Genomic DNA, 26,347 nt, shown 5'->3' with positions numbered 1-26,347 from the left:
GCTAAAAGCTACAAACAAGCCTTGAATTACAATAAGACCATGGCTGCGTTGCTAAGCAATGGATCAGTCTTGAGTGACTGTGTGTATATTAGGAATTGTGTGTATTTATGAGCTACTGTAGATGCACATGCAGTGCATCCCTGTTTGCGATTGGAGGGGGGGGGAGTTAGTCATTTCCTTCCTTGAGCAGATTGATTTGCTAATAGCCTCAGTCCCTCATGCTAGGAGGAGCTCTAAATAAACAGCAGAAGAATTACACTGGAAATAGATGGATGTGTAAATGGAAGGAAGCACGAAGTGGTCTAATGATAGGAGAGACCATCTATCAATAGGTTGATGGACCGGAGGAGAAAAGTGTGTCAGGAAAGTAAGAAGAGTATGAGACAGATGGAAGCACAGCAATGAGGAATGTGGGGGAAGAAGAGGGGGCACGCAGTGTTTATCCCTGATACAGAAAGGATAGCATGTGGGGCCGGCTCCTTGTAACCTTGGTAACAGTGTAGAACCCTTTCCTGTGGAGCATGTCAGGGATTGTTAAAGTCTCTTGTCCTTTTATAGGCCACACACACACACACACACACACACACACACACACACACACACTCTCTCTCTCTCATGACTGAAAGGTTTGGCACACATGTATAAAACCTTCTGCTGCTTGGGGACCCTCAGTCAGCGTTGATGAGATGGAAAAGGGTTAATGGGAGAGAGGAGGAGACCCTCATGTTTATTCTGGGTTGCCCGCTTGAGTGCTGCTCCCCTTCCTCCTCTTTTCTTCCTCCTCAGTCTTTTGCCGTTGGCTCTCATAGTAAGCAGGATGGGTTTAAGGCCCTGTGTATGCAGTAGTAAGGCAGCGATGGCAGGTTCACGTGTCTCCTGCGGCACTAGACTAATAATTGATGCGAGCTGGCAGCTGGAGTGAGAGCCGTCGCTCCATTTCTGTGTGTGTTTGTACAGTTTGTGTGCACACACACTCTGTTTGGAGAATGAAGCTTAACATAATGATTTTTTTGTAGCCTCTCTGCTCATTATGACATGCTGTGCCACCTTTAGTCGCTGTCACCTTGTATTTTTCCCCTTCTGTTCTCTGTTGTCACCCATCGTGCTCAACTTTATAACCTGCCAGAGTTTCCTTTTTCATCCCTACTATAGACCAGAGAGATGTCCAATAGTAGAGTGCACTGTAGCAGGTAGCATAATATGGCTGTTATAGCCCATCATATTTTCTTCTATGGTGTAGTATCGAAGAAAATGTGATGATGAATCCTTTTCTCTCTTCCCGTCTTCCTGAATGTGTAGATGAAGAACGTGGAGAGGACCGTGCTCGCCACCACAATGACAGACTGCTGGCTGGCCGGCTCGAACGTGAGCAGGAGAAAGTGCTCAGGTGGGGAAGTAATTCAGCTATTGATTTTTTTTATTTTATTATTTTTTTTTATTGTTAGTAACCCAGTTACTCATTAGTCATGAATCATGTTTAAACAAGTCTATTGGGCCACCTGCAGGTCTCTTCTTTAAACAATATTAAATTAAAATCGTAGCCTGTATATAAAGGGTGGAAGAATCAACTGTGTCACCTGTTGCTTTGTGACTTAAACTCTGTGGTTTTCACCACTTTGTGGGTTTGGTGCTACATGTGACCATATTTGCAGTGCAGAGTTCAAACTTATGAGCAAGCTCAGCTAACGAGCTGTATCCCGAACAGTCGACACAGACTCCTGCTAATTCCTGTGAAGGAACAAATAAGGGACTAGAATTTTTACTCACCAAAACTGGAGCACAGATTTAATTCCAGTAAAAATGCTAGTGAAGAGGTCCAGTTCAGCCACTCAGATTCGCTGATACAGCACAGAGCAGGTAGCCAGTTTGCATCCACCTGTCTGTCAAAGAAGTCATGTTCCTGTTAATGCAAAATTTTAAGCCTGAACAAAATCAAAATCTTACTGTGTACCGTTGTTATGAACGTGGTTAAAAATGTTTATGTAGCACACTGTAAACTGGTTTCTTTCTGCTGTAAAGTCGAATGCATTATGGGAGTCCACTGGGATTGACTCTTTTGGAGCTGTCCTTGAAACTGAAGTTTTTGGCATTTCCACTCTGCCTTCATTTCTCAGGGGTTGTCCCTTTATTAAACGGATTTTGTTTCCTTTTAGAGAGTCCAAGGAACTTGCAGAGTTTACTCAGATGCACCCTGCCCCACTATCTAGCGGCTTGACACCCAGTATGATGACATCCAGCCTCATGACCCCAAACCTTGTGGTCACTGGAGGGGCCGCTCTGGCAGGGGCAGGACGATGGCCTCCTGACCCCTCAACTTTGACCTCTCACTCGTGGATACCCCGGTCTGGAGCTCCCCCAGTCTGGCTCTCTGGCTCTCCATACAGTATGTAGATGTGCTTTTGTCTCACACTTTAGATTTTTCCTCAAACCCCTCGTAACATCGTTGAGGAACTCAGTTGTGTAACTGGCGATTTTAATAATTTTGTGCTTTATGTCAAGAGAAAAGTCAACAAAAGCTGAAATAATGAATCTTTTATTCAAGCTGCAGAAAATTAATAAAGACACATTGTTGATTGTGCTGCTTTTATTTTGACTGTTGTTTCAACATTTATTTATTTGTTTAGAGTAAACAATTATTTAACGGATTATTTGGAAGTAATCATACAGAAAGCCCTAGTTTACTTATTGTTTGCATTAAAAACAAAGTGGTAAACACATGTTACGTGTGTTACAGTCGCTTTGTTTGATGGAAACCTTACATGTTGGAGTTTTAAATAAGCTCCTTGAGCACTGAAGGAGACACCCAGATGTGGGACAGATAGCACAGCACGCCGTTAAAGGAATTAGCGGTTTTAACTCTGTATGCTTTTGCACTTTCAGAATCATTTCTATCTTACTGTCTGTCAGCGTTATAACACCTGGTGCTAAACGTAGAGCACACATGCTTTGTCTAGCTTTTCACACGTGGCTTTTCCTGATTGGTGTTGTCTGTCCGTCGAGCGGTTCAATCAGCAGCAGCCCCGTTGAGTCAAGTGCCGCAGACATTCCTGGTCTCTCCAGGACATTCCAGACCTTCTTCTTCCAATGCACACTGTCCAGAAATAACAGCACAGAGATGCAAACTCACTCACTCACGTGTATGCTTGCATAAGCATGTAAGATTTAAAAACATGCAACACTGAGACACATGGTCATGCAAAGCTCCCAAAGGGCCTTCTCTGTCTAGACACGGAGGACAAAAAACCCCCAAAAACAAAATACTCTCTCAAGCAGCTAAATTCAGTGCACGCTCCCACATGTGATTCCATTATGCTTTCACTGCAAGTATAAATACTGAATGAAGAATAGCACTGGGTAAATGTTGGATTCAGTTTGGCTTCTGTTGACTTTCTCTTCTTTTCATCTGACGTTTTTCGCACTTCTGCCTCCATTTTTTTCACCCTTTTATTCTCCCCCCCTCCTATTCAGGCCTGGGTCCCTCTTCACTCCACCAGACCCTCCCCCCAGGCTACCCACCCTCTCTGCCAGGCTCGATGCCCCCTCCCTACCAGTTTGCCAGAGATCCGCAGTCTGGACAGCTAATCGTCATCCAATCCGAACACCTGCCACACTATGGTAGGAAAGCTGTTGTCTTTGTAAAAGTGTCAGTGCAAGTTGGCTTCCGCCTTGCTCGAGCGAAAACAAAGGAGTACCACTTTTATACAGACAGATGTTACTGTTTGTACTTTCTGTAAACAAATGAAAATGGAAAATCACTCATGTTTCTCTGGCTTCATTTTATAATTTGCCATCAGCTGAGGCTATTCTTTGACCATAAGCCACCCTAAACCCTGTATCTGTGATCCTGTAGCAGTGCATTGTACTTCTTTTCCCCTTGTACATACTCAACTCAGTTTCAGTCGTTTTCCTTTACAGTTGAGTAACACCTAATGTGCATGGGGTAGTTATAGCAATGCAACAAGGCAACAGTTTTTATATTAAAACTACATCAGCTGGTTTCCTCAGTGCCCAAAAGCTACAAAAAGGACGTGGAGTATCACAGTAGTAAACAAACCCAAGTTCCAATAATTCTTTATCAAATTAAGAATATCCAAAAAAATCTTTTTGTAAGTGGGGAAAAAACTGCTTTGTAAAAAGCAGAAACTTTGAATGGACATTTAATTTTACTTTCTCCTCATGGCTCTGGCTGCTGTTCTGCAGGTGGTGATGTACTGGAGCGTGGAGCCCCAGTGTGGTCGGGTGTGTACGGTACAACCAGCACTTTGCAGCATGCGGCCCAGCTGCAGCTCCTCTCTCAGCAGCAAATCCTCCGACAACACGAGCTACTCATGATTCAGCAGCACACAGCGCAGGTCCTGGAGCTACAGAGGAATGCACAGATAGCTGTGAGTGAACTTTGTGCTGTTAAGCACCTTCATGTCAACAAACACCATATTTAAAGACATTTCCATGAATATTACACATTGTACAATCCAGCTGTATGTAGACATAAAGGCATAAACACAGCAAAACAATATTAGATTGGCTTGCAGTAGGGTTTTAGTTCCCTGCTTTGATTGCGCTTCCAAAAAGTAAAGATCAGTAAACAGCCATATCCTGCAGCTGCAAAAGAATACAGCCAGGAAAGTCTAAACAAAGCACATCCCACAATTCATATCCTGAGTCTGTCACATCATACACACACGGTGCGTGCGTCTGTCAGAAATATCTCCTCTCCTGTGTTGTAGGAGCGCCTAAAGGCCAGTGAGCACCGGCCAGAGATGGAAGACAAAGCAGACAAGCGTAACACTGACTCAAAGCCCAGACCCTCCTCAATTTCATCCCCGTCTCCCTCACCGGTGCTGCATCCCCGCAAACCTCCTCCTTCCTCTCGATCTCCAACCCCGTCGACATCGTCCCTAACCCCGCTGCCTCGGCTCCCCTCTCCAGTGACCACACTGAAGTCAGAGGAAGGTGGGCAGAGAGTACTGTCTCCGCCGAAGCCCCTGCCTCACCCGCCTTCACCCCGTTCAGCGTCTCCCCCCCCTTCCTCGCCACGGCGGCCTAAACAAGAGATGTCTGAAGAGGGGGAGGTGAGACAGAGGGAACAGAGAGAGGGGCAGAAACCGACCTCTGCACCCTTTCAAAGCATGTACGCCGGTGAGTCTGGAGCAACCTAACAAGTGTATAATGCAGCCATCTTTGCTTTTCATCATCATGTCAGCTAGAGTGGATACATAAGACTTTTATTTCACGGTAGTCCAAACATAAAGTGTCTTAAGCAATGAATTAATCAGACCTACCTCCTGATATCAGACAAATTTTCAGTTCTAACTTATATTTTTGTTTGCCTTTGTGACAGATCTCCCTCCAGGTTATCCTTACCAGTCCATCACGGCCCCATTTGGCTCACCTTTTCCTCCTTATCACATCCCAACACCCACAGGGGAAAATGCAGAAGCTGTCCCACCCCGTCGTGTCTGCTCTCCTGCTTTAGCTGCCCCTTTGCCCTCAGCCCATCTCCATTCAAGGCTTTTGGACACAGATATCATGCCTCAAAAGCTAGAGCAGTCAAAGTCGGCATCTTTCCTCAAACAGGAACCTGATGTGGAGCAGGGAAAGCTTGACATAACACCAGAGCCACTCGGACCTCTTCAGCAAAGCTGTAGTCCTGCCCAAGTCACCCAGGACAATGAAGACGACAGGGAACCCCCAAAGCCACAGCCTCAACCGTTACCTCTGCATGTCCCTAGTCCTCCACCACAACGAGCCAGAGGGCTGGAAATCAGGGAGGAAGAGAAGGAAGAAGGTCAAATCAAAATAGAAGTTTCAGCTTACTCATGTCTGACAGCATATTCTGAGCCTCCTACACTCACAGAAGCTGAACCTAAATCCAAGGTCATAAAGGATCCAGACCAAACACATTATGCAGAGTGCATCAGCACAGATTCAGACAGACAAGAACTGTCTCAGACATGTGCATCACTAGATCAAACCACCAGCGCTTCATGTGAACAGGAACAGCCAGACAGTCCAGTCATCTTGGATGCTCCGAGTCCAAAAGAAAGTCTGGTTGATCCTCCTCTCTATCCACTTCCTGCCCCTACCTCTCCACTTCCACTTGTCATCAGTTCAGAAGATCCCATGGCAGGGATGCTCGCCTTATTGACAGCTAGTGAGATCGTCCATCCTCTATCCATCACCCCACCTGCCCCAACACTCATACCACAGATTGAAAGCTGCAGCACTGCAGGACCTATGGAGATGGTGGCGCTGGAGGGGATGGCCCTGCTTAGCCAAATGGCTCAGCAAGAGTTAGAAAACAGCCATAAGGAGCAAGGTAAGCAGTTTCTAACAGATGTAATAAACAGCTATTTATATTTATGAACTCCTCTAATTTTAGTTTTTTCTGCATCCCATCCAGATGTGACATTAGAGGGTCTAGACTGTCTTCTTGAAGCAAGCAAACAAATCCTTCTGGAGGCCATAGAGAAACAATCCCACATTGATCTGCCCAGAACGCTGGACCCCAACAAGAAGTACAGCTGGCGGCAGAGGAAAGAGGAGCCGGTAAGATCAAGAAACGTGTGGCCCACAATTGAAAATGAGCCGGTTTAGGAAATGTTTCTCACCTCGTTGCCTCTCTTTGCAGCTGTACAGTAAACTGCCTCTGGATGTGTTGGACACAATGGAAGTGGAACTCCGTGTCCGCTTGGCTGAGCTGCAGAAGACTTATAAAGAGAAGCAGAGAGAGCTCAGCAAGCTCCAGAGACGCAGAGACAAGCGGTAATTTTTTTTTAACACTGCTTGCACACTTGCTGTAAGAGTCACTACTACGCGAAATAATCACAAAAGTGCGAAAAATGCTTCCATGCCTCCGCTCCTGGACTAACACACGCTTAAAATTGTTTTGTTGTGTCAGTGAGCGCCAGCTGCAGGAAGATGAGAGGCGCAGTCTGACCAGACGGGGTAGGGGGCGACCTAGAAAGAGGAAACACTTGGCCACACCTACCAAACTGGACAGCAGGCCTGGAAAGTGAGTGAACCCACAAATGTAATCTGCTGCTGGCTTTTGCCGTTTGTTCTCCTTTATGCATGCTTTTCTATATGCATATTCAGCAAAGGTGGATATTTCTGTCCCAGGGTGGGTAGGGCGGTGCAATACTCGGAGGATTCTGAAGCAGGGGAAGGACAAAGGAAGAAGTTCCGGGTGTCCAGAGAAGAAGAGGAGACAGAGGCAGGAAGTGGAGGCTTGAAAGTGAAAAAGAAGAAAAAGAAGAAGAGCTGGAATGACACGGAGCCATCTACCAGTCATCCGCTGGAGGTAGGCTACCTGGAAGTGTATTTTTTTTGGCAGTAGGGTAATGAGACTGGTCTCGTATAATTAATGATGAGTCTATGGTGATGGTCTTAGGTGCTAAAGGCAAAGCGCGGCCTCCTATGTGAGCAGGAGCAGCTGGCGTCAGACCTCGACAGAGCGCTCTCTCTCTCGCAGCTCGGCTCTCTCGGCGCATCACGCAAATTCACCTCCAGCACGAAATCGGAGAAGTCGAAGAGCAAGTCTGTGGAAAGTCGACTCAAAGAGAGAGGAATCCACTCCTCGGTCAAAGCAGGAAAACACAAGATGGCTTCCGAGGCTTCTGCTTCAGACGCTGCCCGGAAAGTGAAAGGTCAGAAGAAGACAGCTTTGTTCTCTCCCATGAGATCAGAGCTCAGCAGCTGCTCTAACAGTGAGTACCTGGAGACAAAAAGTAGCTTCATGTGTCTTTTCCCCAACTGTCAACACAGCCTGAGTTATAGAGTGACCTACTTTTAGCTAATGCTGATACAGTGTCACTTTTTATATAATTCATGGTTAGACTTGGAAAATTAAAAGTGCAGCACATACTCATGTTTTATGCCACTTACGTCATTTTACATTTGTCAGTCACTGGCTTCAGCACACAGAAAAGTGCTGTAGAGATGGGAGTTGGGTCTGAAGTGGTGGGAATTAGATTTGCATGTGCAAGACTTCCACAGATAAAGTGCATCAGAACCACTGAGAGCAATTTAAAGGTGCACATGTGGATCAGTTTCTGGGTGACCTGCTTGGTCACTCACTAATCTTGTCTTTTTTTGTCTGGCAATGATTTGCTTTCTTGCATTTTCCCCCATTTTCTTGACACATGCTCGTTGGTTAGATGGTGTAGAAAGTTAGATTATCTGCGGCTGACTAGTTCCAGATATGCTGGGCTTTGCTGCATTAGTTTAGAAAATAAAACATTAATCTCTGTGAGGCTGTGATATTGAAACCAAGCGGAAACTCTCTTTGTGTCTGAGTCTTTGTTTCCATCCTCATGACCTCATGAATGATTAACCGCACTCTCTCCACACCAGACTCCGATTCAGAGGAGCACACTTCTGCTCGAGGGGGCTGGCCCCCTCTCTCAGGGACGCGCTCCCACGGCAGCCTGCCCAGGAAGAGGCGGTCTACTTCATCGCCGACATCCCTGCTATCCAGTGAGAAATCTCTGAAGAAGAAACACAAGCACTTATCCCTACTGCTGGAGGAAGCGGGCCTCAGCTCCTCTGACGACTCCTTCGACCAAGGTTACTGACCAAATCTTAGAGCTATTCGCCGCTTGCTGTCGAGTCAGACATCACTGTGTCTTAGAGCTTGTGTCTTAGTTTGGTCTTCACTAAGGCAGCTTTTTTTTGGGGTTTTTTTATTAAGACTGTGCTTTTGCTTGACGATCTCTACCTCTCTCGCTGCTGGCCTCTCTGCAGAGTTGCCATATTTTTTTAAAACAAATGTTTACTTCTACGGTGTTTTTTTAATGCCTGGATTGCAAACTGTTTTGTAGCATTTGTACATTGAACATTTTGTGAATTGTGAATTTTTCGCCCCCTCATAAAATTGTATTGCAGTTTGACATCTATAAGCTTTATTAAAGGTGTTGATTTGATTGCTACAGAATGCAAAGCGCCGTGGTCCTTGTGTCTGCTTCATCTGTCTGTCCGTCTCTGTCAGTACGTCCAGCTGCCCAAGTGCACCTCACACATCCTTTGAAGTGCTTTGTTCGTCAAATATCCCTGTGGATAGCTGGAAAATGGCTGTTCTGCTTAAGGGTTCACACTTGGAAAGCTAGAAGATGAATTCAGAGCACACAGAGCCCAGTCTGTTTGGACAGATAATTTCCTTGCTGCGCTTTTAAACGGTCATAAAATAGATGTGTAATGCTAGTGTTAGTTGTCGTGCTTCACTTTTGTTTTTAGACTAACGCTTCTTGAGCATGTGGCCTGGTGTTTGACGTTTTTGGGGGAAAAATGACCCAAGAGTGATTTTGGGATATTTGGACAATAGAGCTCCTCCTGTGTGTCTACTAAACCTTCAAATAACCCTTTTCCCTTTACGTTGCTGTCTCCGACACCTTGCTCTGTCCTCTCACCTTTGACCCCCACCCCCATCCCCTTCCTGCCCTACTCATGATGCTTTTAAGTGTCTCAGCCTGTTCCATGTGCTTGTGCTGCTGCTACTGCGACATTACAGAAGCTTGGCGAGGACTAGCGCAGCCTTGAGCCTACACTACCGCGCCATGGCCATTCTGCGCTGTGGCTAAAGCTTTGCTTAAGCTATACTGGGCTAAGGCCAGGCTACGTTACGGCTAGGCTCTCGCCGCTGCGCTGCCCTGCCCCACCCTGTCTGAGGCCACACCCCTGTCACCTGCTCTGTAAGTAGGATGTGCCCCTCCCTCAATTTTATTATTGACTAACATGGACTATGCTGAAATTGAAATGCCTACAGAGAATATTAACTTTTTGGGGGGGAGGGGTTTTTTTTTTTTTTGTTTTGTTTTTTTTATTGTTCACACAATTTGGAGCTCTAGCGGTAGCCATGGTTACCCCCACCTACCAAGTTAATGTCTACTGATGGCTTGTAAAAGTTTAAAGAGACACATTTGGTGTTGGTTTGGAACAGAGGATATAACCATGGATAATTAAACCACATAAGGGGCCTCACAGGGCTGTCCTCTCAGTGCCTGCTTGTCCTAACGTCTGTCTGCTACTGTTAACGCACCGTGGATTCACAGTACAACATGTGCACCAGATTTGGTTCCTAAAAGTAACTGTTAGAGCCTCGAAACAAGTCTTTAAATGTTTTCATTCTTGTCTCGAGCTGCAGTGAAAGTAAACTGTACAATTAATTGGGGTTAAAGCCTAAAAACCCTGCAGTGACCGGCAGGTATGCTCCAGGGAAACCTGACAGCACAGTCACCTCTGATTCTTCTTAGAACTGAGGCTTTGAACACAAAAATCCAGAACCACTTGATTTTCAGCCTAGTGATGAGTTTCCTTTCCCTAACATTTTTTTTTATAGTTCTGTGCTTTAGCATCACTTAAATCCCAAAGTTATAGCCTTTTAATAATTTTACAGCTCTTAAATGTACTGTGTATCCACCCTCCATGTTAACACTAACCCCCTCTGTTCATGAACTGCTAACTGCCAGCTACATGCAGCTAACAGCCACTATGCTACACTCTGAGTGTGTGTGTCTCTTTGTGTGCTCTTCTGGCTTGTCAGAGGAGGAGGAGCAGCTTTTATTTTATTTCCATGATGTTTTTGAGTGTTTTTATTTTTCCAATAATAAATAATATCCCAGTCAGCTCACGCGGGTCTTACTGACTTTGTGGGGACCTTAATCTGTTTCACCACTTACATTATGGGGACATAACTACTTAATGGGACCTCATGATGCAATGAATACATTTGAAAGTAAAGTGATGTTTTCAGGATAGGTTTAGGTTGGGATTAGGTTCAGGCAAGCTACAGCTAAGGTTATACGAGATTTCCAGTGTAAGTCAATATAACGTCCTCTGAAATCAGCTGTGGTGTGTGTGTGTGTGTGTGGGGCTCAGATGCATGTTTATGGTTGATTTTTCTTGCTGTTGCTTTCTCGTGCAGCTTTACATAAAGGCGGGCTGCGGCAGTTCAGACAGTGGATCTCCTCTCTCTCCACTGTTGTTTCTCTCCCGCCTACACGTGTGTGTGTGTGTTTATGTGTACTTGTGTAGACACATAGTTAAAGATCCGGGCTGCTGCAATAGCGGTGTTATTTCTTTTGTTAATTAGCCCTCTCTGTGGTGCACTCTCTCTGCAACAGTAGGAAGCGATCTGACCTTTGGTCCAGACCTCCTGCCGTGAACACATTTGTCTCTGAGCTGGAAATCTTTTCTCTGATGCAGAAACCTCCGAGGACGAGGAAGAGTCGGATTCAGACAACGACCCCGGTTGTGAGGAGAGCGGGCTGGGTCTGCTGGCCAGGTTTGCGGCGAGTGCGCTCCCTGTCAGCTCGGCCTCTTTGAGCCTCCACCACGACAGCAAACACTGCAGCAGGCAAAGCACTCTGGGTAAAAGATCTTACACACAAATGAGCTGTGAACTGATGTGCCTTCTCTCTCCTTTTGTTTTAATGCAGACAGACCCGGTTCACTCTGCTTAAACTGATTTCACACATTCCCCCGATGGCCTTTAACTCTATTGTGGTTTTTTTGTGGTTGAGCAGATTCACCACCTGAGCATTCGTTCAGGATTTTCTTATTGATTGAAGGTTAAATTTTAATTCATTTCTAATTGTCACAGCAAGGGTGTGTGTAACGATTCACCCTTGAATTATGTATTAGTTTCAAACTGATCAATACTCCTATTCACAGAGTTATTGATTTCAGGCAATCTACCACTTCAGTTCGTTAATGACTGGATGTTTATGGGAGGAGTCTAGTTTTATGCATGTGCGAGAGATACATAGGAAGAGTTTTTACCATCATATGACCCTCTCCTCACCTCCTACAGGTTCAACAGAGTGCGAGTGGTCAGACTCTGGCTCGGACGTGCGGTTAAGGAAGTTCCCTTCTCTGCTGCACGGAAAACGCTCCGCCCCCGAGCTCCCCCTTTTGCCACCAGCGACCCGCCGCGTTGACCAGAGTAGCCCCACCAAGCGAGACGAGGCGCTGCAAGTCAAACGCAAACCTCTGCCCAAATTACGCCCTACGCCTCGCTCACCCCGGAGATTTAGTTTAGACCTCGCCAGCAGCTCTGGGTTCGGAGGTTTCAGCGAGGATGAGGGCTGGAACCGCCGACGCAGCGAGAGGATTTTTCTCCACGATGCCACGGTTTCAGCCTCCACCCCTTCCACCAGTCAGAGCTCCTCGTCCTCCTCCACCAGCTCAGCCCCACCGCTCACACCGAAGGCCGTCTCCAGACCGAAGCCCACTCAGCCCAGCAGAGACGGGAAAGACGTGGTGAAAGTATGTCAAGAAGTCACTGAGCTGTTACCGGCTCAGACTGAACAACAAAATCACACCTTTTCCCCCTCTCTTCTCACTCCACATCTTTTCTACTATCTTTTCGCCCCCTTGTTCAGACTCCTGCTCCCTCGCATCCTTTTTTCTATTGCAATGTTTGCTAGTGTGTGTGTTTAGGAGTGTATGTCAGAGCGCCAGCAGGGTTTCCTTTACTTCAGTCATTGCAGCACTCCCCTGCTGTCTGTGGCGTGTTGCTGACAAGAAAGGACGACTGCAGGCGGCTTGGATGCACCCCTCCCCCCCGTGTGTGTGTGTGTGTGTGTGTGTGTACACAATGTGATTCTGCCCAACAGAGCCTCGGTGACATAATTTATTCATATGCATGTTTTTAACTGTGTTGTAAAAACAGAAAAAGAAGCTGAAGGACTCTCCTCTGCCTGTGAGCCCGTCCACTCTGTGCAGTCCAGTCACAGACAGCCCTGCACCGCTGAGCCTCAGCCTGGCACGTAAGAGTCAACCAAAACCCAAGACCAAAGCCAGAGAGGTCAGTATGATGATAAATTTGCTGCAAAGATGCAAACTTAATTATGCTGACAAGGACAAAGCCAGATCTTTAAAGTTATTGGACCTAATAGTGCAAAAGGTACTTTGAGGCTTGGCGTGTGTGTGTGTGTGTGTGTGTGTGTACAGTATCAAAAGGTCTTCAGAAACAAACTAATAGCTTGTGTTGGATTTAACACTTTTGTTTTGTTACTGAGGGGAAAGAGTAAACCTAATTGTGTGATTTCTGCCAAAGTGTTGTATTTCTCACCATCTGCCGCCAGACAAAACTTGAGTTTGCCTTGGAAAAGGAAGCAGAAGTGTGTGCAGGGCTCTTTGTGCTGGTGGAGATCGTTTATTCGACAGCATAAGTGTTGTAATATGCTACTGTTTGTGTGTGAAAAGTTCATTTGTGGTGTGTCAGCCTGGTGATTTGGTGGAGTGCCACAAGTCAACATTAAGTAGAAAAGCCACTGTGTCGCAGGGGGAATCACTCTTGTTCCACAATAATTTGATTGTAAGGAAAATAACATCATCACGGTTTTTTGGGAATCTAATCAAATCTGCTTGTTTGTGTTGCAGCCTTCCAGGGGTGCGGTGAGCCGGCTGATGGAGAGCATGGCGGCAGACGAAGACTTCGAACACAACCAAGACAGCAGCTTCAGCGAGGACGAACTCCTCCCAGCACGAAGCAGCAGCGTGTCAGAGAGTGCCTCGACTCCCGGTCAGTGCCCGCAGACTCGAACCTCAGATTGTCACACATGCTAAAATGATAGCATGTATATTTATTACTGTTTGGGGTGGTGTTGTGTTCAGCTCCAGTGCAGTGTGTGCTAGATAAGGACTCTCTGGTGGACGGACTCAGAGTATTGATCCCGATGGACGACCAGCTACTGTATGCAGGACATGTGAACACTGTACACTCCCCTGACATGTGAGTACGCATTAGCAGACTTGTAAGTAGAGGGAAAAACATGTGACACATTTGAACACCTTCTTAGCTTAGCATAAAAGTTTGAAGCGAGCTTTCTCAGTAAAAGTTGTAAACACAAGAAAAGCCTAAAAGTTCATGCTGTCCATCACGTTTTCCAAAGTCGTCCAGTGGCCCGAATTGGGATCTTTACCAGGCCAATTTTTGCCCTCAGGCCTTATGTTTGACAGCCCCTGCTTTAACCACACACATGCATTCACACAAACATGGAAAAAGGAAAACATTAAACATGACATTTCACTGATGAGTTTTTGACCCACTCCCACTGTCGACATGAAATTTCACATCTGTGTTAATTTGGATCCTGTATGGTTATGTTAGACAGATATTTTTGACCCTGTGGTTGTTCTTGCTACAAATAAGTACCACCAAAACCACATTTTGCCACAATGACACTCACACAAAGTGAAAACAATAGTAAAGAGAGTGGGTTCCTCTATCTACTACACTTCAAGCTCTATCAAGATATGGCCTAAGCTCTGGTTCTGACAAAGAGACCACTCACACTACCAAGAACGCTGCTGTGGCTCAGGAGACTGTCTGACAGTGTTGTTTAAAGCAATGACCCTTGCTCGATGACCCCAAGCTTTTGACCAACTCCCCTTTTCCCACAGATACAGTGTGGTGGTGGAGGGGGAGCGAGGAAACCGACCGCACATCTACTGCTTGGAACAACTACTCCAGGAGGCTGTGAGTATCTATGTGAAATATGTGAGGTGTAAAGAGTAGCAAAAATAAAAGTATTGTGTTCATATGCAAAGGGAAGTATGAAATAGTTTGATGCTTTAGCTTGCCATATAAGAGTTCCTACTTCTGTGTGTACAGATCATTGATGTGAAGCCTCCATCCGTGCGCTATCTCCCTGAGGGCACCCGCATCGCTGCCTACTGGAGCCAGCAGTACCGCTGTCTTTACCCCGGCACTGTTGTCAACGGTGCGACAAGAGCACAAACAGCCACCACTTCAATGATAGGATTCATAAGCAAGTTACATTGTTGCCAGCAGCACAAACAAATGCAAACGATCTTAGCAGAGCTGCACTTTCATTGTAGGGATGTTACTGTCTTGGAGATTGTAAAGGAAACGTAACTGGTCTGGATTCTGTTCTTGACTTCAGATCGAAACATGCTACATCAGCCCTTTTTAATCTAATCTAACCAGATACAATCGTTCCTGCTGACCTGCGCATTTTCGTTTCTTCCAAACAGGAAGTTCAGACATCGATGAGAATGACGATCTCATCACGGTGGAGTTTGACGATGGCGACACGGGCCGCATCCCTCTCTCACACATCAGACTGCTGCCGCCAGACTACAAGATCCACTGTGAGCACGAAATATGCACACAACACAGTGTGAAAGGTTTAGCACCAGAGACACTCAGATTAGTCTTGGAGAATGAGAAGGGGGAGTAAAGGGGAGCAGTGAGAAAAACGGGGACCATGAAGCACATTGCTCCCTAAAAAAACTGAACATATTTAATGATCACTGAGTCCTAATCCCCGTGTTTCTCTTTGGGAACTTGTAATAAGCAAGGTGCTTCCAACACTTCCTGAGGGGATGAAGACAGTAGAGTGTATGCTCATACATAACAGTATCCTAAACATCTTAGCCCAGTTTGCACATTGCAGACAACCAACATGAGCCCCCAGCCCCCTGAAATCTCCTGCATTCATTATTAAAAGTGTGAAAAGCACAAACTTTAAACCCTTGTCTTCTTCTGTAAAGGTGCCGAACCATCCCCGGCTCTGCTCGTGGCCAGCTGTTCCAGGAGGAGGGTCCGCAAATGCAGCAAAGAGGGTAAAGAGGCGGGAGCAAAGCCAGAGGAGACCACACCCAAGATCAAGGGAAAACCTGGTCGCAAACCCAAACCCAAACCAGGTGAGCCAAACAAAGTACTAATACCATCACATTGTCTCGAACTCCTCAACTTTCTGCTTTACTCTGATAGAAAATTTTTATTCCCAAAGCTGAATGTCTCTGCGTACATTTTTACATGCTTGAGACTTTTTGTTTATCAGAGATAATAACAGAAACACTTCTGTGTGGTTTCTTTCTGCATTTATGAGAGAGGCCACTTTCGATGAGTCACGTTTTTAAAACAACAGAACCAGCAAAAATAGCTTGAGGTTCAGAAGTGTCAGACATCTCTAGTTTGACCATGTGTGTCATCTCTGATGTCAGTTTAATGAATTTACTGAAACTGCTGCTGTGCTGTTCTGTGAAGCTCGCAGCCCGTAGCTTTAACTGTAATAAAAAGCACACCGCTTGTCCGATTTGCTGACGCTGCCACGTTTTGACTGGGTAAGCAGTTCTTAGATGTAATATTTTCATTTTAGAAACGTTTGCTTGCTGATCTGTCTACTCTGCTCAGCATGACGAGCTGCAGACCACAAAAGTCACGAAGCCACACAATGGAAATGTCAGCAAATGCGGAGTAAAGCAGGAAATAAAATTACATTTGTATTGTTTTTCCTCTTTTCCCCACAGAGAGCTCCATGAACTCAGACGGTCGGGAGAAAGCTGATCCTCCACCTTCCTCCACCCAGCCAGTTGAAAGACCCCAGGCTCCAGCCAAGCCCGCCCAGGAGCGACCCTCCTCTGTCCAGAAACCAGCTCAGGAGAAACCCCGCCCTGCATCCCGGCCAACACTGGGAACCCAAACAAAACCAGGCCGAAAGAGCTCCGCTACATCCCCAACAAGCAGCCCTACGCTTTCCAGTCCAGTGCCCAGGAAGAGCAGTCCGGCGCAGCCTCCAGCTTCTAAAGCAGCTCGTTCTCTCCCTCCCTCGCTCTACCCCTCCACCTACGGTAAGGTCCTGACTGTGGATCTGTACAGCGAGCCAAACCTCAGCTCGTACAACAGCCAGCGCAGAGAGAGGGAGAATAACAGCAATGTCAGTCCTACTGCAAACAGGCCAATGTCTAGGCCCAGTATAACTGCTTCGTCTACTGCATCCAAGCCTGCTGCGTCATCCACACCCAGACCTACTTCTAGTTCCTCGCCTAAAACCAAACCCTCCTCAGACCATCACAGCAGCTCTAGACCCAGCCTAAGCTCGGGACTCATGCCCAGCCCCATTTCTAGGCTGTCAGCAGGCAAAACCAGCTCTTCTCTGACTCCCAGACCTTCATCATCATCTTCAATATCGTCATCCTCGGCTCCCAGACCTAAAATCAAGATGCCGTCCGACCAGCTGTCGTCCAGGCCAAGCTCCATCTCCAGGCCCAAGACCAGCTCTGGGCAGGGTGATGTGAGGCGGAAGTCTCTCTCCGCAGAGCCCCTCGTGAAGCTCGACCACGAAGGAGTCACCTCCCCTAAAACTAAGAAGACGAAGGCTCTGATGTTGCTGGAAGGTCGTGAAGTTAGGCGAGACCACACCCCCATTAGCACAGCCACAGCCAATCAAAAGCTACTAAAGCCTAAAGTGAGAGCTCCGGGTAGTGAGACTGGTGTGCCAGACAAGGACTCAACCTACAAAGCTCCAATGATGGCTAAGGAGAAGGCAGACAGTCGTGGAGGTAGAGGACAGGAGGTGGACACAAGAGAGGAGAAAGGTAAAAAGGAGGAGAAAAAGGAGGTGGAGAAGAGGGAGGGAAGAAAGATGAAAGAGGAATCTCAGAGCAGCAGCAGCTCAGACTCGGAGGAAGAAGGAGAGAAAGGGAAAATCAAGAAGAAGAAGAAGAAATGCACCTCAAGCTGCTCTTCATCGTCTTCATCCTGCTCTGGTTCTTCCTCATCTTCTTCCTCATCGTCATCTTCATCATCATCTTCGTCGACTGACGACTCCTCCTGCAGCTCAGATGAAGAGAGGACTCCTACACCTCCACCAGCCTCAGTCCAGAAGCCTCCAGAACAAGATAAACCTAAAGAAGAAGCAAAAGAAGAAGAAGAGGAGGAAGAGGAGGTGAAGAAAGAGGTTGAGGTGAAAATGGAGGAGGAAGAACTGTCTCCACCACCGCAGTCTCCCTCCCCTTCAACCTCTCCAACAGCTGCTGCTCCTGCTCCCTCTAAACCGGCTAAGCCAGCCACCGGAAAGGGCTCCGGACAAAGGGGTCGTCCTCCAAAACCAAAGCCCAGTGGAGGAGAGGGGAAAGCGGGGAGGCCAAAGAGGAGAGAGGGGGTCCACCTTCCCACGACTAAGGAGCTGGCTAAACGTCAGAGGCTTCCAAGTGTGGAGAACAGGCCCAAAATTTCAGCTTTCCTTCCTGCACGACAGCTCTGGAAGTGGTTTGGGAAACCCACTCAGGTGAGGAGAAAAATCTTTTTCTATCATGTAGGAAAAAAATTTATGAAATGTAGATATCGCTCTTTTCACTCTGTGACCAACATGTCCTTTGTGGCCCCTCCAGAGACGCGGTATGAAGGGCAAGGCAAAGAAGCTCTTCTACAAAGCCATTGTGCGTGGCAGAGAAATGATCCGCATCGGGGACTGTGCAGTGTTCCTGTCCGCCGGCCGCCCCAACCTGCCCTTCATCGGTCGCATCCAGAGCATGTGGGAGTCCTGGGGCAGCAACATGGTGGTCAGGGTCAACTGGTTCTATCATCCAGAGGAGACGAACCCCGGCAAGAAACTCACAGACAAGAAGGTAGAAGTTTGTGCTCAACACTGATCAAAGGTTTATAAAGAAAGACAGCGTTAATGTACTACACTTTTTTTCTTTTTTTCTTTTCTTTTTTATATAGAGGTTTATAAAAATGTGTAAGTGTTTGAGGAGCTTCCAGCTTTGTGTCCTAAGTGTAAGATTGCTTCCTCTGCAGAACTGGGATCAGATATGCGGTCAGTCTTTACCAGCAGCTCTGCACTCTTCCATCCAGAGGAAAGACTTTATGGAGGTGAGGAAAAGTTTTATCTCTGAACTTCAGACTTCATATTCTACTGCTGCTTATTCCAGTATGGGCAAACTGACAAAGTGTACTTAAATGGATTCACAACCAGGAAAAATACAACTGAATACAGCCATAAATAATCCTGTTGGTTGGAAAAGGAAAACTTCATACAGTGTTCTTTCTTATTTGTAATAAAATAACTTTCTATAAAAAAAAATTCACTACTATTTGGTCTTGCTACATGTTTTGCATGCTAGTCTTGAGCCACTGCCGATCTGTATTAGCCAGAACACAATGTTTAACACCAGCTGTAATCCCAAAGCTAGTCCATTTTAGCTAGCATGCTAACACTAACTTTCTTTGCTACCTCACTGTAACTGAGAGATCAATAATAATCGTTTTTTTAGGACAAAATAAAATGGCACTAGAAAGAAAAGACAAGTTATATAATAACTCACCGTCACGGCAGATGGCTCCCCCTCCCTGAGCTGGGTCCTCTAGGAGGCTTCTTCCTGTCAAAAGGGAGTTTCTCCTTCCCGCTGTCACAAAATACTTGCTCAAACGGTCTGATTGTTAAGGTTTTCTCTCTATTATTGTAGAGTCTTAACCCTTAAGTCTAGCATGAGCCACTGCTGAACTCAATAACGGACAAGTATTTGATTCTTGGGCTCTTAGCTGTAGAAGTAGTGGCTCGTTTTCTTCAGTCAGGGTGATGAGCCTTTGTTGTTATTTACCATTTATGTGTTAGTGTTGACTTGTCTGATGAATGTGGGTTACAAAAGCAGTAAACACAGCCTGTGTCTGTCGCAGCGCGCCCTCTACCAGTCGTCTCACAGCGACGAGAACGACGTGCAGACGGTCAGCCACAAGTGCCTGGTGGTGAGCGTGGAGGAGTACGAGCAGATGACCCACACTCGCCGCTACGCCGACAGCGAGGACCTCTACTACTTGGCCGGCACCTACGAACCCACCACGGGGATGATCTTCAACACCGATGGAGTTCCAGTCATCTGCTAAAAAAAAAAAGAAAAGAGAAACTCACTACGAGTTGATAAAACCAAATTGTGACCCGGCTTACTTTGGACCTCACTGGGAAGGAGTCAGTACCCAACCTGTCAAATCACTGATTTTCACTGGCGGTGGATCTTTTCACAGACTCCATGAACAGAACTGCTCTGAAACACTTTAAGTAAAACAAAAAAAAGCAAAAAATTAAGAAGACAGTCATGAACAGCTACTACTACAGAAACTGGAGACACTATGTAGACAGTATTAGAAGAAACGCGTCTCTTGAAACATTTGCACACACGAACGTCATGAACACGCTTCTGTTTTCCTTGTTGTGTTCATGGGAAAGCTTTTCGAACACGCATGAACACTTCGGTCTCCTTTTACAAGTAAATGCACCCTGTCTAAAGAGACACACGTACGCTCACACGTGCACAAAAGCAATGTAAATACAGACGCCATGTGACACAGTTATATAGAGGACAATAATGAGTGTTTTTATTTTCATCTAATAGATTTATGTCAGAGTACTTTTTTTCTAAAGAGGTAAACAGTCAAGAAGCTTTAATGAACTGTGAATGAAGATGCAGGAGATGCAGGCCTGTGTCAGTCTGTCCACCCCCAAACCTGCCCCCCACCCACCCACACACGCTCCGGCTAAACGGACAGACGGACCCCGCTGGTGTGATGTTGTGATTATGTTGCTGTGGTGATGTTACAGTCATGTTACAGTTATATAAATGTATCTACAGAACAGCAGGAGCGACAGACAAAGAGAGAAGGAGATGCACAGAGAGAGGTAGACTCCTCCTTACCAGAGAGCACCTAAAAAAAAAAAAACACTTAAAAATCTATCTGTCTTTAATTTAAACGCCCCTCCTCCTTCCACACAATCCCCCTTGACAATCCTAACTTGGGCAGACAAAACTGCCCGTGTGCTTCTAAAAACTTCCTGCTCCCTCAGAGACTCAGGCTAAAGAGAGAGGAAGGATCTTGTACTATTAAAAGCACTTCTCATTTTCATCTTTGAGCTCCTTGTTTTTAAAGAGGGGGGGAGACGAAAAATCCACCCCGAAAACACGCAAACACTAGAAAACAAAAGCAGCTGCTGTGGAAGTGTGCTGCATTTTGTTGTTTGCCCGCTTTGTTTCAACGCTTGGAGAAGTGGACCCCAAAGGAGGCGCAGACATGAGATGTGGTGCCTTAAAGGCCTGTCTGGATATTTTTTTTTTTTTAAAATAAAAGCATCCTGGGAAATGTAGGCCACCTCTCTTTTTACTTTACAAACAAAACGGGTAACCAAGAAAAAAATAAACCACAACACTTGATGAAAAAGGAGATCTGTGAATGTACTGCACGATATAAGCTAATGTATCAGCAGTGCAGGATTCCCAATGGGTGGATTTTTTTCCCTCCTCCTCCTTTGTTTTTTTTTGGTTTTGTTTTTTTATTTAGGGTTGTGAGCGCTGCAGCCGGTCTGAGAAGCATCAAGGTCATGCCTCTGATATTCGCCACGGAGCTGCCAGCACTCATTAGATCAACATAATTCAGTTTTAACACTCCTCTTCCGCAGTCTGCAGCGTTTGCAACCTCCAAATGTCCTGCGCTTGGATGCATCTTATTTTATTTTTTACTTTTGCTTCCGCTGTTTTATGGATGTTCATCGTTTTAGCCTCTTTAATCACATTTTGCCCTCCAAGCAATCATCTTTAACAAGAGTGCACTTTGAATGAGCTCCGCTGCAGAGGAGAGTCTTGTATGTTTTCTTAAAGTATTTACTACCCCCCCCCCCCCCCCCCCAAAAAAAAAAAAAAACTCCCGCCGCTGTCACCGTCTCTTCTCTGCACGCCACCGTTCCCCCGTCAGAAACAAGCAGCGACACATTCGTCTTGTTTTGACGTTGTTGTTTTTTTTTTGTTGTTAATTCTGTGTGCCTCGTTTCACCGTTTTTTAGTGGGAGACTGTTGAATGTCGTGCTCAGGATTGTGAGCATTTTGAGAGGCCTTACTCTCCCAGGCCTTATGATGATGATTATGATAATTCGCCAAATCTTTTACACCCCCCCCCCCTCCCCCCCAAGTCCTGCACCTTCAGGAGGAATAATCAGATATGCTCCCAGTCTGCTGGGAAAACGCCTTCTTTATGATCGTGTTTTGGTTTTGCAACCTATCCAACCGACCCGGAGCTCTTAACAGACTTACTTTGTTGTGTATAATTTGTATTGGATATAACCGTATCTTCTGCATACAGTATATCAGTGTATGTATACATGCAGTGTATGGTAGCTGTATGCTGTATAAACATGTAGGTTTTAAACATGTTGCCCTCTCTGCTTTGCTGCAGAGTTTAAAAATTGTCTTGTTGATATTCAATAGGTTTAATATTTTCTACTCTTGTTGAGCTCTTATGTCTAGATTTGTCTAATTTTTATCGTACCCTATATATCATGTTTTAAGTCACTCTGGAGGACAACCCCACATGTCCCTGTTGTTAATGTGGCAGCAGTGCCAGCACAGTAACAATTCCATATGCATTTATATATATATATAATCCAGATGTGATAGCCACAGAGTAAAAGAGAAAGTTTGATAATGTGCTGCTAGTTTATTGGTATTTAAAAAAAAAAATGAATCGGGTACAGAGTGAGTCCATGTGCCACTTTCTGAGATTGCTAACATCTTATCTGCTAAAGCCCCACCTGCTCCTGTCGGTTCATTTCAGACTAAAACTCGATGCATTTCCGCAGATAAACGTTTTTAAATGACAGGCAGGCCGAAAGTGTCTCGGCTCGTTGGCGTTTGGATGTGTGGGAGCATCGTGGATACACAGGTCGCACCGGTGTTTGCAGAGTGAACAAGCTCCGTATTAAAGTGCCCGTTATGAATGTTTGTTTACCCCTGGAGCTGCTCAAGCACTTTTTTCTGTGTGTGTGTGTCTGTGTGTGCGTGTGTGTGTGTGTGTGTGAAGGACAGAGGTAAGGAGACTGATAAGACATCAAGCTCTTATCTCCTGCTGTCACCACACACACACACTCTTACACACCCTTGTAACCCTTAAAGGTGTGTTTTATTGCCTTCCAATCTCTATTTGCCCCCCCCCCCCCCCAATCTCCATCCAAAGCCCAGCCTTAGGCCTTCATACAGGGTCCAACACAAACACAGACACACACTTATTCCCCGTTTCGCCTTCAATTTTTCTTTTTGTTTTTATTTTTTAGGTCATACATTTTAAGGGTCTGACTTTGTATATGTTGTTTATCATTGTTTGTCTTATTTCGGCTTTGTACTTGATTATTTGCTGTGATTGCTTTTTTGCATCCCCCTCCACACCCCCACACCATTTTTTTTTTTTTTTTTTTTTTTTTTGCACGTTTCTGTCCCCCCCCCCCCCCCCCCCCCGGCTTCCCCTCTCTGAACAATCGTCCACGCCTCTCAAGCAATACTGCTGACTGGCACTGGGAGCTAGCTGCTAGAGAGAGAGAGGAATGGGAGAGAGCGAGCAAAAGAGAGAATGAGAGAGAGAGAGAGAGAGAGAGAGGTGGACTGGAGGCTGGTTCTTCGTCTGCTGTTCCTTCAGTATCGTTATCGTCCTGTTACAGAAAAGATTATTTTGAAAATAAATAGAAAAATCATCTAAGTTTTGTAAATGATCCTTCACTGTCGGGGGGAGAAAAAGCTATCAGAATATACTTTGTACACATGTCTAATCTTGTAAAAAATGCAAAAAGAATACATTTTAGAGAGAAATCTGAAACCTGATATATTCTGTCACCCTATACTGTATGTGTAAGGAACTGTTCTTTTTTTCTCTTTTTTTACAGACAGCAACCACGTTTATCAGTGTTTCTTTGAAATTGTTTTAGTAACTCAATATTTTATAGGCAATCAATAAACAGATGGAACTGTATGTCTCTGACTCTCTGATTTGAAAACAGTGTTTTTCATTTGACTAAAGGTGCAGACGCTCGTGTTCTGGAGCTGTTTAATGTTTTCCGACAAATTGATTCATTTTTAGAAACTTAGTTCATTTACAAAGCATAGCAACAGGCACTGCTTCGTGGAAGCTGCCATGTTGTCCCGCCATCTTGAATACGGTGGCCAAAAGGGACATCACAGTTCAGGTTAGGCTCGAGTGATTTGATTACATTCTCACATCGAGTATTTTTTGCTAACATCCACTTTAAAGAAAGTTTTACTAACAGCGGCATTTACTCACAGAAACATTCAGGATGTCCTCAACAACTCACCTCTGTACCTCTTTCACCACCATCGATACCAGTTCAGTATCAGTATTGGAGTCCTTTCCCATAGTTTTACAGCCTCCTCCGTGGTAAATAGACATGAATGCTTTTTACCTGGCATATTGACACCTGAGGTAAACGGTGGGCTGATGGCCTACCCAGATAGCAAAATAATCCAGGACAGATCTGATGCAGAGTCACGTTTCTCCAGAGTACACTCCCTACAGATAAACAGTGGCCTGAGTTTTTAATAAAAACTAATAATAAAAATATTAAATTTTTTAAATTTCTGGTTATCTGCTGAGTGCTGATATTATTGAAATACTGTTTTTTTTGTTTTTTGTTTTTTACACAAACAGTAATAGAAACACGACGGCAACCCGTGGTAATTATGCGATACAATCTAAATGTAATATTGTGACTAAACCATGTTTGTCCTACAGTGGCCACCTTAGGATTATGCACTTAAATTAGAGGGGTAAGAAAACAAAACTTAGTTGACTGCAATCTGCAATCTACTGACATCTAGTAGTGAGATTTTATACACTGTACCTTTAACATTTTTTCCCTCTAATTCTGCTGCTTTTTGATTGCACATATTTGGAAACACCACTGAAAACAAAAACAAAAAAAAAAGCAATTCATGTTCCACTTGCTGCCCATCACATGCTGGCAGGTTAGTTAGTTGCCAAGGTTCCCCCATTATGTGTTCCCCACCTATATTCTCCACTTCCATCTCGTTGCTTTTAATCTCTTGCACACACATTGAGACTGAGTAATGCATGAGTTATACTTCTGCAACGAATCCATAGAGCCTACAGTGTAGCCCATGCAAGAGTTTGAGCTCCTTGTTTTTAAAGAGGGGGGGGGAGACGAAAAATCCACCCCGAAAACACTCAAACACTGGTGCAGTTTGATTGCTCTGTGGAGTTCAAGTGGATCATTTGAAAAAATGGAAGAAGAACTGTCAGAGAATGGATGGATGTAGAGCTCAATTTGGTTGCCAGCCATCTGAATGTCGCAGTAGAAATGGAGACTCAGCCAATCTTCTACTGTCCAACTTTGCTATATGAACTATAGACTCAGTTTGCTGTTCGTGGCTTGCAGGAGCATCATCCGGTGTTGGTTTTCTGCGGTTGTAGTTAATCAGCTTTAGCGTTTGATGTGTTGTGTATTCAGAGATGCTCTTCTGCAAACTGTGGTTGTAACAAATAGTTATTTGAGTTACTGTTCTTTCCTATTGGCTCAAAGCGGTTTGGCTGTTCTCCTTTGATCTCTGACTTCAACCAGAGAATATTTCCTCTTTTTTTTAGACCATCATCTGTAGATCCCAGTAGATCAGCAGTTTCTGAGATACTCAGATAAACTTGTCTGGCGCCAACAACCAGGCCACATTAAAAATCCCAAAACTCACCTTTCTTCCCCATTCTGCTTTGCACTGATTTGCTGCCATGTGACTGGCTGATTAGACATTTGTGTTAACAAGCAGGTGAACAGGTGTAGCTAATAAGTGGCTGGTGACAGTATATATGAGTTCTTTTCTGGTTTTTCAGACTGTAGGTTAAGATAGAAATGGCTGAAGGGCTGCATGTATGCTTAAGTCCTACTCTGCCTTCACCCAATCTGCAGTTGTATGTCAATCAGCAAGGATCTTCAGGCATGCTCTGTTTTCTTTTTTCTTCTTCTCTCTTTTTGTTGTTCTTTTTTCCTGTGCCTGTTTAGTGTGTGTGCGTGTGCACGCTGCTCCTTTAGTCAATAGTGGACTCAATCAGGACTCCATTTTGGCAGCCCAGTAATGAAGCTGTTGGTTGTGATAAAATGGAGGAAAAGTCCAGCTTCCTCCACTGAGCTGCAGAGACGACCACAGGAGACACATTTTCCACCGCTGACCGTTCATGACTGTGCTTTCAAAGAGCTGGTAAAGGTGTGTGTGTGTGTGTGTTTTGAATTCCTGTGTGTCAGCGTGTAATTAAATCTTTGCTGACATGAAGTGAGTGTGTGTCCCTGCTTCATGGTGAGAGCAGCAGTCAGAGGGGTTCAGACGCCTCTCTGCTTTCCCTTAAGGACCGGCATCAGCATAACACACACACACACACACACACACACACACAGGGCAAGACAGAAAGGTACCAGGCATCCTTAAATACACACTGCATTGCCATACACACCTTCCTGTGGGTGTGTCAGCATGTAGCGCTCTGATTGGACAACAGCACACAAATGGAAACATTCTATTGGCCGAGGCTTCATTGCAGCTTGTGCAGGGGGCAGAAGCGTGTATCTGTGTATGTGAGCGTTTTGAACTCATTACTTCTGAACCTGCTCCCTCTCACCCACCTCCCTCAGCTTCAGGCAGCCTTGCATTTATGTGTGTGTGCGCGTGTCGCACAGTTTCCCAGGAGACAGGTATCTGAGTGAGGGGGCGTTCAAATGCACGCTGAGCACAACAGTTTGAAAGGCTTGTTATTCAGACTGGA

The 26,347-nt window shown here is 45.4% G+C and overlaps 1 protein-coding gene across 2 annotated transcripts in view; it reads left to right on the top strand.

Annotated features, from left to right (window-relative positions):
- The window catches only part of tnrc18 (trinucleotide repeat containing 18), a 45,458-nt gene extending 21,922 nt beyond the window's left edge, over positions 1-23,536 (top strand). The window contains exons 6-30 of one of the 2 annotated variants that reach the window (XM_082529550.1): positions 1,300-1,387; positions 2,154-2,383; positions 3,469-3,615; positions 4,201-4,385; positions 4,728-5,139; positions 5,342-6,319; positions 6,404-6,549; positions 6,632-6,765; positions 6,902-7,015; positions 7,123-7,303; positions 7,394-7,709; positions 8,356-8,568; positions 11,203-11,367; positions 11,810-12,264; positions 12,671-12,805; positions 13,384-13,525; positions 13,618-13,735; positions 14,407-14,482; positions 14,618-14,726; positions 15,001-15,117; positions 15,520-15,672; positions 16,282-18,041; positions 18,145-18,381; positions 18,554-18,628; positions 19,433-23,536. In XM_082529550.1, coding sequence (XP_082385676.1) covers positions 1,300-1,387; positions 2,154-2,383; positions 3,469-3,615; positions 4,201-4,385; positions 4,728-5,139; positions 5,342-6,319; positions 6,404-6,549; positions 6,632-6,765; positions 6,902-7,015; positions 7,123-7,303; positions 7,394-7,709; positions 8,356-8,568; positions 11,203-11,367; positions 11,810-12,264; positions 12,671-12,805; positions 13,384-13,525; positions 13,618-13,735; positions 14,407-14,482; positions 14,618-14,726; positions 15,001-15,117; positions 15,520-15,672; positions 16,282-18,041; positions 18,145-18,381; positions 18,554-18,628; positions 19,433-19,639 — 6,893 coding nt within the window. In that variant the 3' untranslated portion in view covers positions 19,640-23,536. Of the gene's footprint in view, positions 1-1,299; positions 1,388-2,153; positions 2,384-3,468; positions 3,616-4,200; positions 4,386-4,727; positions 5,140-5,341; positions 6,320-6,403; positions 6,550-6,631; positions 6,766-6,901; positions 7,016-7,122; positions 7,304-7,393; positions 7,710-8,355; positions 8,569-11,202; positions 11,368-11,809; positions 12,265-12,670; positions 12,806-13,383; positions 13,526-13,617; positions 13,736-14,406; positions 14,483-14,617; positions 14,775-15,000; positions 15,118-15,519; positions 15,673-16,281; positions 18,042-18,144; positions 18,382-18,553; positions 18,629-19,432 lie in introns of both variants that reach the window. The other variant, XM_082529549.1, reaches the window with a different exon arrangement.
- Positions 23,537-26,347: the final 2,811 nt, after the last annotated feature.

The sequence above is a fragment of the Aulonocara stuartgranti genome (genome assembly GCF_965226115.1).
Source record: "Aulonocara stuartgranti genome assembly, chromosome: 4".
Lineage (NCBI taxonomy): Eukaryota > Metazoa > Chordata > Actinopteri > Cichliformes > Cichlidae > Aulonocara > Aulonocara stuartgranti.
This window is presented reverse-complemented; position numbering and strand designations above follow the sequence as displayed.